This window comes from Eublepharis macularius, chromosome 10, assembly GCF_028583425.1.
Source record: "Eublepharis macularius isolate TG4126 chromosome 10, MPM_Emac_v1.0, whole genome shotgun sequence".
In the NCBI taxonomy this organism is placed as follows: domain Eukaryota; kingdom Metazoa; phylum Chordata; class Lepidosauria; order Squamata; family Eublepharidae; genus Eublepharis; species Eublepharis macularius.
Genome location: NC_072799.1, coordinates 28,623,613 through 28,639,154, shown reverse-complemented (window position 1 = coordinate 28,639,154; position 15,542 = coordinate 28,623,613). Strand labels below are relative to the sequence as shown.

The following is a 15,542-nucleotide window of genomic DNA, read 5'->3' as shown; positions in this document are numbered from 1 at the left end:
TTATTAGCTTCATTTATAGTTCTCCTTTCTCACTGGGACTCAAGACGGATTGCAAATATAAGAACTGCTCAGTCAATCAGCAAGTAAATTACAAAATATGATAAAAAGCAGTTGAGTCTAACAAAGCTTCTTTTAAAACAGTATAATGTAGAAGGACTGGGCAGATTACAGGTACAAGAAAGACAGTCAGTCAGTCAGAGTAAAAATATGATAAAACAATTCTGGCTAACAGCAAAGGTTCTTAATGAAACAGAATAATACACGGGCTGGGACTGAAGAATGGGGAAAGCAACACAAGCAAACAAAAGACGTAAGGCACTCAGATGATCAATGTAGGTACAAATTTATTCCTTGTATAAAACAATTCAGTCTAACAGCAATGATATTTAATAAAACAAAATAACACAATGGAACGAGGATCAAGGAACAGTTGTCTAAGACAACAGAACAATCAATGTAGGAAAATTTTATCTCTTAATAGAAGTCACTACCTGGGCTGATCCATTATACTATAGTGCATCTCCTTTTAAAAGGATGCCCTCCTGCACAATTCTGTTCTGCACATTGTGTAAAACAATGGAAGTACCGGGGGCGGGGGGCAGCCTTCCTGATAGTCTCAGGCAGGCTGCTGCATAATGTGGGAGTCGCCACCATTTGCATGAACAGACAGTTGCCAGTTTTGCCTGTTCTGCAGGGTGGTACCCTCAGAAGGCTTTGGTCCAGTGATGGCAGCTGTTGCAATAGAACACACCGGTAAGTGGTCCTGCAGGTATGCAGGCTCATGCCCTTAAGCACTTTGTAAACAATAGCTAGAACTTAAGCCCAGTAACTGATCGGCAAACAATGGAGTGTCTGCAGAATGAGCGATAGAAGATTCTGTTTAGTGCCTGTTGATAACCATGCTGCGACATTCTATACTAACCTGAGTTTCCAAGTTGTCTTTAAGGGCAGACCCATGTAGTCTAGCACTGAGGTAACTGTAGCACGGATCCATATAGCCAAGTCAGTTGGATCAAGATAAGAGCTGTCTTCCAAGCTAAGTTGGTAAAATGCTTTTTTTTTTTTTTTGCAGCCATATTGCCTTGCTTCTCCAGCAATAAAGCAGGATCCAAAAGCTGCCTAGCCTTTGTGAGCGATCAAAAGGGACCCCTCCTTGTTCCTTTTGCACCAGCAGAAAAGCTGGTTGGATCCAACCCATTATTTGCAACTGAACCTTATTCTGTTTCTCTTATATCAGGAGGCTCTGCAGAAACTCCCGCTGATAGAAAAGAGATACGAATATCTTGGAAGAATTGCACTTTATCTAAACATTGAAGTTAACAATCAAAAAGCACTAGTGGCAAAAGGTCTTGAAGAAGTGTCCCGCGAGAAGGCAAAACCGATCAGAAAACTTCAAGTGGAACATGAGCTCGTAAGCAACAGTCTCCACAGATTGCTGAACAAAGTGCAGGTATCAGTTTTAAATAATTCATGTGTGTTCTGTAACATTCTTCACTATGCAGTAGCTTTGCATGAAATGTAAACGTGGGCACAGAGAATTTTTCTGTTTGTGTGTAGCCACAGTCTTGCGCTTCATATAACAGAAGTGCTAGTCCTTGCTTTCTGCCTTCAGGTATCTCTTTCTGCATTTGCCTGCCTGCCCTGGAAGCTTTATGCAAGTGCTGTGTTGCGGTGGGTTCTGGGAGAGTATTCCAAGACCCATTTCAGTGCATTAATTTCTAGTTCCGTTTCCTTATGTTGGATTTTACATGAAGCTCCTCAAGGCAGGGACCTGCTGTTTTGTATTACATAGAGCTCTGTGCATACAGATTTCACGATAGGAACATTTAATAACAAAAAGTGTGGCACCATCTGGTTCGGTTTGGCCTCACTATAGACAAGTATGAAATGAGCATACAAACTGGAATGCCCACTGTGTTCCTGCAGTTTAATACTGCAAGGGAAACTGGTGGGTAGTCAAGTTGCCTTTCAAGAAGTCTTGTCTGCCGCTCATGTTTTCCACATGTGGACAGTCTTCCATGGTTTCCCTGCTGCAGCTGCTAAGGGGCTTATGTACGGTGGGTTTCCCTGCATTTTCCCTTCTCCAGCCATCTAGCAATGGCCAGTCCCCTCTGTGACACTGGGGTTTTTCTTCAGGGTTTTTAAACTGGCAGTTGAATATTGTTATAGAATTATATTTTGTAATATAGCACGTCCTCTGAATTCTCAGCTTTGATTAAAAATTCTTAGAAGAATTAACTTTTCATTATTTTATTTTATTTATCTTATTTATATTCTGCCTTTCTCACTGAGACTCAAGGCGGATTACATAGTGTGAGATTAGTACAATTAGTGGCAAGGACAAGGGCAGGTATTTCTATACAGTGTCAAGAACATTTCCATAAACAATGTCATGGGGTAAAAGAATATAAGTTTACAAAGATATAGTATTAGCAAGGATCCAGTATGGGGTTGAGGAATTGCTGAAACAGAACATAATCAATTCTAAGACTTACATTGAACAATAGAAAGCACAGGTAGGATATAGGAGTACATATTTAAAGCAACATTATGTAAGGCAACATAATGGTGAATTCTATGGTTTCTAACTCATTCGCAAAACATTTGGGATCCCTTTCCTACAATATCACCCTCTTAGCTGAGAAAAAGGCCTTTTTGAATAATTCAGTTTTTCATTGTTTGTGGAAAGCCAGGAGGGTGGGGGCTCTCCTGACCTCCTCAGGCAGGCCATTCCATGGGGTAGGGGCCACCACAGAGAAAGCCCGTGTATGGGCGGCTGTTGATTTAGCCCATGTACAGGCTGGCACTTGCAAGAGACCCTGTTCAGATGAGCGAAGCTGCTGTGGAGGGACATAGGGAGAGAGGCGGTCCCGTAGGTATGCTGGACCAAGGCCGTGAAGGGCTTTGTATGTGATAACCATTACCTTGAACTGAGCACAGTAACTGATAGGTAGCCAATGGAGTGACTGTAGGATGGGAATGATGTTCAAGCTCCTGCTTGCTCCTGTTAATAGTCGAGCAACAGCATTTTGTTTTTTGCAGCTGCCTTAAAAGATGGTTATAATTTTCAATTATTGACTAAAACACCCAAAAAAGCCTACCAGTGATGGGGGGAATAGCCAAGGGGAACAGGGCAGGACCAGAACGTTCTGGCCATTACCATCCACTTGGGTGCCATCCTGGTTTTGTGGTGTTCTTTCCCCAAACATCACTGCACAGCAGATTTGAGGAAGGTTTCAAGAAAGATGGGGGAAACCAGGAGGTGCATGGAAACGCAATGTTGTGGGGAAGCAGGAAAAAGAACACATCCAAGCCCACCTGTGTGCATGTGTTAAATAACTTCTGACAGTCTTCTCACTGAGAAAACTCCGGTAAGTTTTCAAAGATCTTAGAGTTGCCAGGTCTTTTAGAACTAGGAAAGAGCCAACCGCTGGATATTTCTGGTTGCAATTACAGGAGAAACTACCCATTGAAACAAATCTGCCTCTCTTCATGTTTATGGCCAAAATTAACTCCTGGCGAAATAATCCTTGTCACAAAACACAGTCGACTTCCCTTTTATTTGGCTGCTACTAATGTGATCCTGTTGACTGAACTATCCGTCTTCATTCTGTCTTAGTTGCGCTGAATTAGTATGAGCTCATAATATGTTTGCTAGATAGCTGTAGAAAACCTATTATAACTGCCGGTATTGGAGTGGGGTTGGAGGGGAGCAGAAGGCAAATGGTTTTTCATCTTCTTCCTACCAATCCAGATAAATAGTTTTTGTTTGTGATTTCTCATGAGTCAGGCAGTGCTGCAAAGGCAGTGCCTGACTAAGTACCATTTGCATGTTCTCAGTAAAAGTATTTCCATTTTCTGCAGTTCCTTTTTACCCGCCTGTGCAAGAAGAAGGGTGAATACTATGCTAGCATCAGCAACTACACACTGGAGCTGCTTGATGAGAGGAGAAAACAACACGAGCTGTTAATTCAGATCCAAAGTCTTAAGCCTTGCCAGAACCCACATGCCGCTGTATCTCAGCAGCTCCGTATACCTGAACTGAGCCAGAATTTGGACTTCTATGGAGAGGTAGTATTTTGATTATACTTCCTGTCCGGGAATCAGGTGGTTTTAAGCTGTTGTGTTAAGATGTCCCTTTAAGTCAGAAAATTTATATTTTAGAAAGGGAAAAACTTGAAGTTGGTCACTGCTACAAGTGTCCAAAATAGATACTCATGTGTTGATATTTTTTTTAATCTAGAGTGAAAATTCAAAAAAATTCAGTAGGTTACGGCTTCTCCTTAAGGAATACAATTCAGTCATCTTTCTGCTTTTGAATTTGGCTTGGTTCCCACAGATCATGTCTGTTGACAGAAAGGATTTCCACCAATGGAGCATGTCTGTCTCACCTTTCCCCAGCTGCAGCCCAAAAATGTCCCACAGCAGCATTAGGAGGGTGAGGTTAAGGACACCCCAGGAACAGCATGAAAGGGGTTAGAGGAGAAGCAGGTGGAGAATTGGTTTTCCTTCCCTTTGTAGAAAGTTTCTGCTGAATCCAACCCTGTGTGTACAACCACAGCATTTTATATTAACATGACAAAACATTCTACTTTGATAGTGCCAGATATTCTGAAAATGGAGTACATAAGCCAGGACCCAGAGACTCATGGTGCTGGTTTGGGCCATGTCTGTCTTTAAAGCAGGAGCCACCTAGCTAGACATTCAGAAGTCCTCCAATAATGGCATGGAAGTCTGCTATTCAAGGAAGGAAAAATTAGAATCTGCTGGTTATGCCCAAGTAGCGATATGGATTCTAGCCTCTGTGTACATCAGTTGCAGTATATCTAGTGTCACCCCTTCTGAGTATTGCTGTTTCTGATACAATTTAGTTATCAAGGACAAGCAGAGTTGACTCTTTGAAAAAAGAGGAATAATGCCCCAAACGATTTGAACTTGTTGCCAAAGTAATTGTGATGTAAACTAAGGAAGTGGAGTACAGAGAAGGTGAAAAAATGTGTATTTGGGTGACTGCTGAGAATGGAGTTCAGGTATATTAGTAGATACACACTCATTGAAATCATTATTAGTGTTATAACAAGTGTTGTGTTCAGACTTTTGACCTAACCACAAAGACCAGAAGCTTGAACTTTAAAGGGACAGGTGGGGGCATGAAGAATATGTGAACATCTTTTTTTTTTTCCCTGATGCAGCAAATTTGGAACGATGTGTCCCAAATGGATGATGAAATTCACAGTATAGAAGTGATGTTGCAACAACTGGAGATCGATGGCAGAAGAGCAAGCAGGTGTTCAGTTCCTTTTGATGTACAAGACTTTGAGACGAGAACAAAGCAAGACAGCGAGAGGCTGTTGCCTGTGGGCCGGTTCTTGAAACCTAAATCTCAGGTTCTCATAGAAGCTAGAGAAGAGCTAGAAGCCAGGAAAGCTAATTACTGCACAGAGGCAGAAGCCGCTCTGAAAATATGCAGAGAGAGAACGAGGGAATTGCTTCAGGAACTGAATACCCTTAAAGAACTGCAAGTGCCTAGTGGTCATGCTAACCTTATCCTAGAAGAAGAAAATTACAGACTTGACAGTAAATTAAAAGCGCAAGATCAAGACATGCAGGTATGACTTGTTTATACAGTCAGAGGCATCAGAATAAGACACACACATCCACATGTACTGTCTCATATCAGCTCTTCAGATGTGTTGGTGATAAAAGATTTTTTTTTTTTTTAGTCATAAGTCCTAATAGGGCATTCAAGTTTACCTTGGAGAACTGAAACACGAGGCAGTCCTTAAAGAAGGTGACGTGGGTTACTGGAACTAGATATTATGGAGGATGCATGGCTCCTGCTGAAAACAGTAGTCCTGAATCCTCTCCCTTCTCCCCATTGAAAGCTCGTGATGCATGGCAGCCCTCTTCCACTTTGGGTGTGGCTTACGAAGGTGGGAGACCAAGAGCAATGTGTCACCTTGTTAGTTCACGGTTAGGCAATCTGAAGACCCCATAGATGGGGTGGAGGAGATGTGGAGCTGCTTGCTTTCAGTAGCAGCTGTGCGTCCACCTTGAACATCTAGAGCAAGTGTGTGCTGTTTCTTGTATCTCTCAATCCACATTGCTGAGTTTCTAGGCTTCCAATCAGGGAAGACAGAACTGATCTTGAGGTCAGGGGGCATGTCACTTCTTCATTTGACACATTTTCAGCATTGGCTGCATGTTTTAAAAATAGAACAAGTATCTAACACATGCCCTAATGGGGAGAGGCTGCATCTCCCTGCAGCACGTCCCTATATGGGAAAACATGGCCATGAGAACCTGCAGTGTCCTCAAGCTGCTTTCTAGATAGGAGGTGTATTGAAGTGTCCTTTCTAGACACGGCTAGTGCTGCAGCAGAGACTGGATGGGATTTGTTGCATGGCTTTTAAGTATGTGCATTAAGTTGTCAAGATGCACTTGGTCTTAAAGCTCCTCAGTCTGAAATAATAGGGTTGCTGTAACTGTCCTCTAGGCTGTGAGCCAAAGGGACAAGCTGTCACCAACAGCAAAAACTCAGCAGATTCCACTGGTGTTTGTCATTGATGACTATTCAAATAACATGTGCTTGTTCAAAGGGTCTGAAGCTGAAAATTCAAGAACTAGAAAATGCAGCAAACAAAGCAGGGAAAAATCTTCTAGAAAAGGAAAAAAGAATAGCGGTGCTAGAAATGGAACTTAAAGTGAGAGCATCCAAGAGCGAAGTGGTCCGACTTCGGGCTTCATTAGAGGAGAAAGAGAACTGCCTAACTAGTACAGTAATGGAGAACCAGACTCTCAAGGTATGTGCTGCCTTGTCTTCCTATTTCCCATTACAGATGGGTGACAAACATTCTCAAAGAGCCCAATAATTGCAAAGCCATATGATACAGGAGGAGGGAATAGTATGTGATGTATTGCCCTTACTCTTTTGGGTCCAATCCTAGGTGCTGATGTTGACTTTTAAAGCCCTATATGGCTTGGGACCAACATATCTTATGAACCACCTACAAGGTATATAAATGTTATTCATCCTCAAGGGTCCTTCTTCATGCAACTCTGTCCTCAGAGGCAAGTCAGGTGGCAAACTTAGAGCTGGGCCTCCTTGGTCATGATACCCAAACTGTGAAATTCTCTCCCCAGGGGGATTCCTCTGTCATGGTCTTTCACTGGCGAGTGAAAAATTAACTGTTTCATTTGGCATTCCCTCAGTGACCCTCCTGCTGGTGTATGTGGCTCAATTGTGCATATGCATGTAGTTTAATGTTTTTAATTGCTTTTATACTCTGTATTTTTAAAAGCATGTTTCACGACTCCCTTTCTGTCATGTGTTTAGATTTGGTACCTTAAACCCTCTTGTTATTTCACCCTCTGGGTAGGTAATGCTGCCACCAGGAATTCAATTCCAATCTAGTTAACTAATTTTTCCCTGATTATTGTGCCCAAGCGTTGGGCTCCTTTGTGGGACTATATGGGCCCTGAGGATGAGACCGGTATATAGAAATCACATATAACTCTGGAGTGAACAAAAAAATCCAAAACAAACCTTTATTAATACATGAAGCATATTGGTTTCAGGTTGTTGGATAATTTCTCTTCAGAAAATAAAACTGGGTATGTTATTCTTCTGGCTTAGAGTCACAGTCACTTCTCTCTCCTTTCACTTCTCTTCTTTAGCTTATTCATCTCACTCTCCTATGATACTCTGGCAATATCAAGATCTGACTCTCTCTAGTAGAGGTGGGCACAGACAAGGAAAAACCCATGGTCCGTGACGGACCACAAACTTTTAACAGTCCAGCGGCAGTTCGCAAACCAATCGGTTCATCGGTCCGGGCTGGCAATGGGAGCACTTTAACCCCAAACTTGCTCCAGCTAACTGGCAGGCCTGCCAGTCAGCTGGAGCAAGGGGGGATTTAAATGTTAAAGCGCTCCTGGCGCCTCTTGCCAGCAGTGCTGGGAGCACTCTAACTCTCCCCCTTGCTCCAGCTGACTGGTGGGTCACCAGTCAGTTGGAGCAAGGGAGGATTTAAATACGAAAGCGCTCCCAGCGCTGCTTGCCACAAAGGCAGGGAGGCTTTAACAGACCAATGGACCAGCGAAAATTCCATGGTGTCCGTGGGAAATGGGTGTCCCATGACCCACAGGTTCACGAATGCTGAACAGGCCCAGTCCATGTTAAATTTTGGTCTGTTTTCTGGTCCATGCCAACCTCTATTCTCTAGTCCTTAAATTGCCCTCTAGAATTCTAGGGCTTTTCACAGCAACTTTTTTTGGATTCTAATTGGAAGACACTCTATTACCTCCTAACAGCTTGACCATTAACTCCCGGCTACATAGCTAACTGCCTCTCTCTCCCCACACACACTTTTTAGCTCCACCCATACTCTCAGTCATCAACCAATCACCTCACTCACTCATCCCTCTCTTTGACCCCTGCCCCCCTTCTTCTGTAACACACCAAGCATTTAAAAAAAACATACACTTCAAATCATTACAGCATGTTTTCAGTGTTTTGGATTGTTTGCCACTTTGGGGACCTCACACTGTGTGAAAGGCAGCATAAAAATGTTTTTAAATAATAACAAACAACAAAAATTGTAGACAGAGTGAGGCTTTTTCATTATTCATTTACTGAAATGAGAAGCCTTATGCTATAGTCCTAGTAATGTTTATCTTCCTAGGACTTTAAAAAAACCAAGCAGTTTTTTAAAAAGCCACTTATCTGTTGTCTTGGGGAGGAATCTGTACAGAAGAATAAAAAGCAGGATTTTTCTCCCATACGTGTTCCTTTCTCCTCTTCTCCCCCTCTGTTTAGGCCCAGCTGAACAAAGGTGCTCAACTGTATAAGGAAGAAATTGAGGACCTCAAAACTAAACTTGCTAAAGCTGATATGGCAATAATGAAACAGTCCAAATGTTTTGACCGGGAGTAAGTTCTAAATTTCTAGCTGATGGCTTTTTTATATATATAGTCTTTTCGACACTTTGCTAGCTGAGAGCCCAAGAATAAATAAAATAAATAATAATATTATTACCTTGGAACACCTGGAATAGGATGATTCCTGGGTTCCTTTGCCAGCTCCCTTCCCACTGTGAGTGTCTTTTACAGCACCCGGTGGCTACACTTCCACTTGTTCCCTTTTTAATTTGACCAGTGTCTTGCTCATTCGGCCCTTGTATCTCAAACTGTGGATGGAGAAAGGTTAGCCGCACTTCAGTCCCTCTGGGTCTTGCACCTCTTTCAGAGGAGGACCAAATACCTCCATTTGAAGAGGCCTTGTGTTAACAGGAGAATTGTCCTGTTGCTTTAGTTCACTTAACAGCCAGAAGTATCTTTAAAGATCCACAGCATATCACATATTTATATGCAGCTTAAATGTTAGTACTGAATCCAACTTAACTTGGACTAAAGAAACTAGGAACCAGGGCATGGTCTTCCTATGTTGTAAATGCCTTGAGTGATGTGCCAGGCAGATGCCTCCTGCAGCTTCTGCTGAAAAGTGCCTTATTTCTAGGACCTCTGCGGTGCAATTCTAACCCCATTAAAACCAGTGGCTTAGAAGGGTGTGTCTTTGCTTAGGATTGCATGGTGGGTTCTGGTTGACTCTGGGTTTAATAATGAATACTGCTAATGTTATTACACTTTTTTAGTGGGATGTATTATGCATTTTTAGACTTGGGTGAAAATAACTCTTGCATACTTACAGAAAAGCAACTATTTTGAGCACATTGTGCAGTTCTACTCACTGTAGTTCTACTCACTGTATCTCAGAGGGCATTACAGAGCTGAAAAACATTCAGAAGAGGGCAACTGTAGTGATTAAGGGGTTGGAGCATCTTTGCTATGAGGAAAGGCTGAAGAGTCTGGGACTTTCCAGTTTGGAAAAGAGATGACTAAGGGGAGGGACGGACATAATGGAGGTTTATAAAAGTATGCATGGGGTAGGGAAAGTGGATAGAGAAGAACTTTTCTCCCTCTCCCATAGTGCTAGCACTCAGTGGCACCCTGTGAAGTTGATAGGTAAAAAGATTCGAGGTGCACAAAAGAGAATACTTTTTTACTCAACAAGTAGTTACATTGTGGAACTCACTGCCAGTGGCCATAGAGATGGTCATGAGCATGGATGGTTTTAAAAGGAGGTTCGACAGATTTCCTAGAGGACAGGTCCATCAATGGTGACTAAAGGGAACCTCCATATTCAAAGGCTAGGAGGCAACATCAAGTGAAAGGTTTGGACTCTATGCCCTGCTTGTTGGGCACTGGATGAAACAGGTTGCTGTACTAGATAGACCATTGGCATGATCCAGTAGGGCCGCTCTTACGTTCTGATGAAACTTCTTTAAAGCATGGAATGTGGATGGTAAATCACAAGACTGTTATTTCTTATTAGAATGGCAAACGCAAAAGCTCTTGCAGAGCACAGGGGTGAACAGTTAAGAAAACTGAGGGAAGATCTGCGCCAAGCACAACAAGATCAAGATGTAACAGGTGAGTTTAAAGTAAATATTTGTTGGGCAAAGTGTGAGTTTCTACAAAGAAGAAGGTGTGATTTTCAAGTCAGTTGTTGAAAGAGAGCTTACTGGAAAGCAGAGACTTTCCTCCCAATTAATGCACAAAGAATAACTAGGATTCTTGAAGAAATTCCTCCCCCTATACTCAAAGTCTTGGCACTATAAAACCAAAATTTGCATCTGAAATTATGGAGACACTTTTTTCATTCTGGATTGCACACATTGGTACTTGCAACTGCATCAGAACTTAAGTTTTTTATAGAAGGCTCTTTAATAGAGATGGGCACGAAATGGGGAAAAAACGAAACAAGCATTTCATGTTTCATCACATTCCATGAATCATGAACTTTCACGAAATTGTCCCGATTCGTGAAATGATTCGTTAGTTTTGTGATTCATCAGAACTCAGGGCACTTCAATGGCCCCCTTCATACCCAGAGATGCCAAACTCGCAGGGAGACTTCAGCAAGCTCTCCTCCACACACCCTCACCCAACAAGCCAGCAAGAACAAATGTTCTAAATAAGAATATAAGCAAAGAAAAATAAAGGGAAAAAGGTAGACCTCAGTCAAGCTAGACCCCAGAGCTAGGCAATGCCCTGAGACTGGGGTTGAGTGGGGTGGAGGAAAGAAGGCACCCTCACCCAACGACCTTCCCAGCAAGGCCAAGAGCTGAAAATAAGAAAGAGGCTTTTCAGTCTCTTTTAAAGCCGCAGCAAATCCAGCCAAAAGCTCCCAATTCCACTCTCTCACTCCGAATCCCAGCAACAGGTCCTCCCTCTCCCTCTGTCTACTGGAACTGAAAAACATGAGACAGAGAGCTGTGCCTTATGTAAGAAATGCTCACATAGAGCAGAACAGGAGGTCTCTGGTTGGCAGACAGAACTGCCTAACAGGGTTTGGAGGGATGAGATTGGTGTTCCCATGGCTACAGAAGGCCCATCTCCTCAGTTGCCTAGGGGATTAACCCCCCACCCCACTCCTTGCTGTATAAGGCAGAATGGAAGCTCTCCAGTTGGCAGGGAGAGCTGCCTATCAAGGTTATATGGGCTAAGATTGGGGTTTCCAATGGCAACAAAAGATCTGCAGACATTCCGGGCCTATGTTGCCTAGGGAATCTGGAGCGGCGCCAGCCTGTCTGGCATCACGAATCATTCAAAAATCAAACAAATCGGCTCCAAAATTCATGAATTTCACAAAAACTGCAGCCCCACGAAACACGTTTCGCAAAACACAAATCTGCCCAATTCGTCACGAAATTTGATTTGTATTTCGATCCATACCCACGTCTACTCTTTAAGTCTAAAGGTGTAGAATTCTCCAATTAAAATCCCAGCCATACAACCTTGAACATGCGCACTTTTGATTAAAAGGTGAAACTGGGACACATCTGTATGCTTTGGGAACAGCTGGTAGTCCAGCATTTGGGAGAGTCCTCTTTTCAGGCTACAGTGTCAGTTACAAAAGCTGGAAGGTTGAAATATTTCCTTACCACACCACCTCCATCACTCCTCTTGCTCATCCAGAGGCAGCTATGCTGCTGTGGTGCATTTTATGCTTCTGTTTCTCATACAGACTCTGGTGAATTATTTTTCAGTAATGTCCAGCAAAGACATTTCTCAGCCATCCCTACCTATAACTTGCGGTGGTGGAAGTGGAATTGTACAAAATACCCAGCTGCTCATGCTGCAGTGTGAGCGTGCTAAACTGGAAAGAGAACTTGGCCAGCTCAAGAAAGAACATGAACTGCTGCTGAAGTAAGTCTTAACAATGATCCAGAACTTTCGTTTCTATAGATCGTTGCCTGCCTTTTCGACATTTAGGTTTTGTTGCTCTTTTAAAGAATGCATTCTCCAAAGTGCTTTTTTTTTAACCATGAAGCATCAGGTTTCCACTGGTACATACGACTTCTAGACCAACAAGCTGAAAACTATCTATTAGGTTTAACAATGTATCTGTATTGGCTGCCTCCCTTAAACAGTGGGCTGGTCAGGCTGTAGCCTGTCACAAGATGGACTGGATCCAACAGATCTGTTCTACTAATGGGTGCCTTCCACTGGCACAAGGTGCCGTACCCTGATGCAAAAGCCTAGCAGAAGAGGCTCTTTACACTAATGGAAGAGACTGCTGTTATTGGAACAGAACCATCTGAGCCAGCCTGATGCAGTTGGATAGGGTTGGCAGTTTGCCTGAGCTTTTTTGGATGGTGATCGTTTTATCTCTTTGCCACCAGTTCTGAATAGCGGGTGGTCACCTGTAGCAGTGAGTTACTCTGTATAACTGTTTGTACCCAGGCATGTGTGTGCACAGTACAAATACCAGTTCAAAGCTGACAAATAGGAAAATCTCGCCTCAGTACTGAGCCATCTGAAGATTCACATGTGATATTGTCATGAAGGTGGTTGCAGTGGAATATCTTCCTCTGCCTAAACACAAAACCCTTTTCTCTTGTTAAAATTGTTGAGTTCAGCTGAACATTGAATACTTACATATTTGTACCTGTCTCTTTAAGAAATGAACTTCTGTTGAAAGAGGAAGTTAAGAAATGGAAGGAGCGAGCTCTGAAGATGAAAGAACAATCTAGAGACATTAGTGAAGAACCAAGATTAAAATCTCCAAGGAAAACTGCACCTCCCTCATTGGCAGGGCTGTCTTCCTCTCCTTCCTCACGAGCAGTTCTGTCATTGGATACACCACCTGTGCAGTTGAATTGTCCAGTGTCTTTCTTTGATAATTCATGCTTGGGAACCTTTAATGGTAGGTAACTTAGGATGCACTTTGGACCTACTTTCTTTCATCAAAGGCTTTGCTTGAATCTTGTCCATTTTTAGATTTAAGTCAGCCTAATCACACAAGACTGATTAGTAGTCTTCATGACTCAACAGTATGGGCAGCCCAAAAGACTCCACATAAAACTTGTTTGCAGGTTTTCCTTGGATGCTGATCGTTTCCCCACATCAGGCCTGTAGCTGCTAAACCTCCAAGGCAACAAGATGGCAGGCAGCAGCGGCACCTTCCTGTTCTAGTGATTAGTGGGTTGTTGGCCCAAGTCTTCTTTCTCATCTTCTATGTGGGTAGAACTAGAGCCTTAATCACTGTACCAAAAGGTACGAGTCAAACAAAATTACACTTTAAGTACAAGTGCTGCTGAAGAATACTGTCATACGAGCTCTTGGAGCTCTCAGTTACAAGTACAGTCAAGTGTTCTGACAGCACCTGTTAGTGTATCATACACAATCTTAATACATTCTTTAAAACGGACTGCCAGACTCTTGGGGGAGATGGCTCGTTCCTGTCTCTGGGAGACTTTGGGCTCTGAATTGTTTCTAATTTTTAAAGTCTTGGGGGAGAGAGTATTGCTCAATGGCAGAGTATCTGCTGGGTATGCAGAAGGTCCCAGGTTCAGCATCTCAAGTTAAAAGGTAGTTGGTGATATGAAAGACCTCAGCCTGAGACACTGGAGTGCCGTTGCTAGTCTAAGTAGACGATAGTGACCTTGATGGACCAATGGTCTGATTCATGGGAAGGCAGCTTCACGTGTATGTGCAAATCCAGTCCCAACTATCAAATTCATTGAGGGAGCAATTGCTATGAGTAAAACCATGCCCACCCATCTTTATTCAATTTAGAGGCTCATGACTGAGATTAGTGTGCATGGTATGTGGCTGTGCCATTGTCTCCACACATTTGGAGACACCAAATTGATCAGAAACCTCCAAATCCAGGATATTTTTATCTTTCTCTTAAACATACTTCGCAGCATGTTTGCAGTCCTTGTCTACCCACTTCAGCACTGTAAATCTCTTCATTCCTGCCAAGAACAGTTCTTAATCACCCCCTTCCAAAATGTAGCTTGTCCTCAGCAGCATACAGTTAAATTGCACAGATTACTTGACAGTGCTTTTGGGACAAAATGTACTGATACAGTTAAATTCTTGTCTTTTTCAAGTCTTATTTGTTTATACTCCACCTTTTTCCCTAAAGGGGGACCCAAGGTGGCTTACATGATTTTACTTTCCTCCATTTTATCCTCACACAACAACCCTATGAGGTAAATTAGGCTGAGAGTGTGTGACTGGCCCAAGGTTACCCAGTGATCTTTCATGGCACTGAGGATTCAAACCTGGGTCTCCTAGATTGTAGTCTGACACTTAACTACTATACTACACTACTCTGGCTGTCTGTAGAGACTCGTTTACAAACAATAATCTCCATACAATGACCAATGAACATTAGGAGGGAAAGTCTAAGAGGCCTGGGCACATTTGCCTCAGGCCAATATTTTCTGAACAACTGTTTATTTTCTGGTTGTATCTAACATTACAGGTAATTTCAGGGCATATGTTGGATTGCAGACTTTTCAATCTTGGATAACTGTCATACGTTCTTTATCTCCAACAGACGTAAAGCTTGCAGGTGGTGAATCCACAGAAGCAGCATCTTCAGAAAACGGTCTTAAACGCAGGATTGCCAGAACAAATAAAGACAGCGCCCCTGAGTGCAAGACACAATAACACCGCTGCTTTTTGTTCGTTTATTCATTACTTTTATGGACTCTAAGCAGAATCTTTCAGGTTACCAAAGCAAGGATTTTAATTTCCTCAGCACTGAGGGGAATAGTCAGCTATGCCTGTCAGTTTTATTTGGCAGGGTGTATTTGTGTGTGTGTGTATTTGTATATTCTCCTTTGGATTTTTCCTACTTGCATGTAACATTCTAAATAAAGTTCCAAGAACTGCCTGTGCCAGGACTTCAGTTATTTTATTTATTTATTAAATATATTAATACCGACCCTCCTTTCCTCATGGTTCTACTGAGCGAACCTTTCCAAAGCGTATCTCTGAAACCTGATGAGTTCTTTAGTTTTATTTCTATTGCAAGTTGCTGGCTCAGTCATGTTCGTGTTCTCCCCACAAAGAACTGTGCACTCTGGTAACGAAGGACACCCCTTGCCATTTCCTTGCTCATTTATTTAATTTTCAATGGGCATAGAATCAGACAGTGATATCTGTTTATGCATCATTTTTTT

General features: G+C 42.5%; 1 protein-coding gene across 1 annotated transcript in view; it reads left to right on the top strand.

The window, feature by feature from the left end:
* The window catches only part of CENPE (centromere protein E), a 58,644-nt gene extending 43,397 nt beyond the window's left edge, over positions 1 to 15,247 (top strand). Inside the window, exons 38-46 of the mRNA XM_054989481.1 lie at positions 1,238 to 1,450; positions 3,865 to 4,071; positions 5,193 to 5,609; positions 6,600 to 6,803; positions 8,819 to 8,931; positions 10,394 to 10,491; positions 12,111 to 12,270; positions 13,026 to 13,270; positions 14,915 to 15,247. Coding sequence (XP_054845456.1) covers positions 1,238 to 1,450; positions 3,865 to 4,071; positions 5,193 to 5,609; positions 6,600 to 6,803; positions 8,819 to 8,931; positions 10,394 to 10,491; positions 12,111 to 12,270; positions 13,026 to 13,270; positions 14,915 to 15,027 — 1,770 coding nt within the window. The 3' untranslated portion in view covers positions 15,028 to 15,247. The remainder of the gene's footprint in view (positions 1 to 1,237; positions 1,451 to 3,864; positions 4,072 to 5,192; positions 5,610 to 6,599; positions 6,804 to 8,818; positions 8,932 to 10,393; positions 10,492 to 12,110; positions 12,271 to 13,025; positions 13,271 to 14,914) is intronic.
* The last annotated feature ends 295 nt before the right edge of the window (positions 15,248 to 15,542 follow it).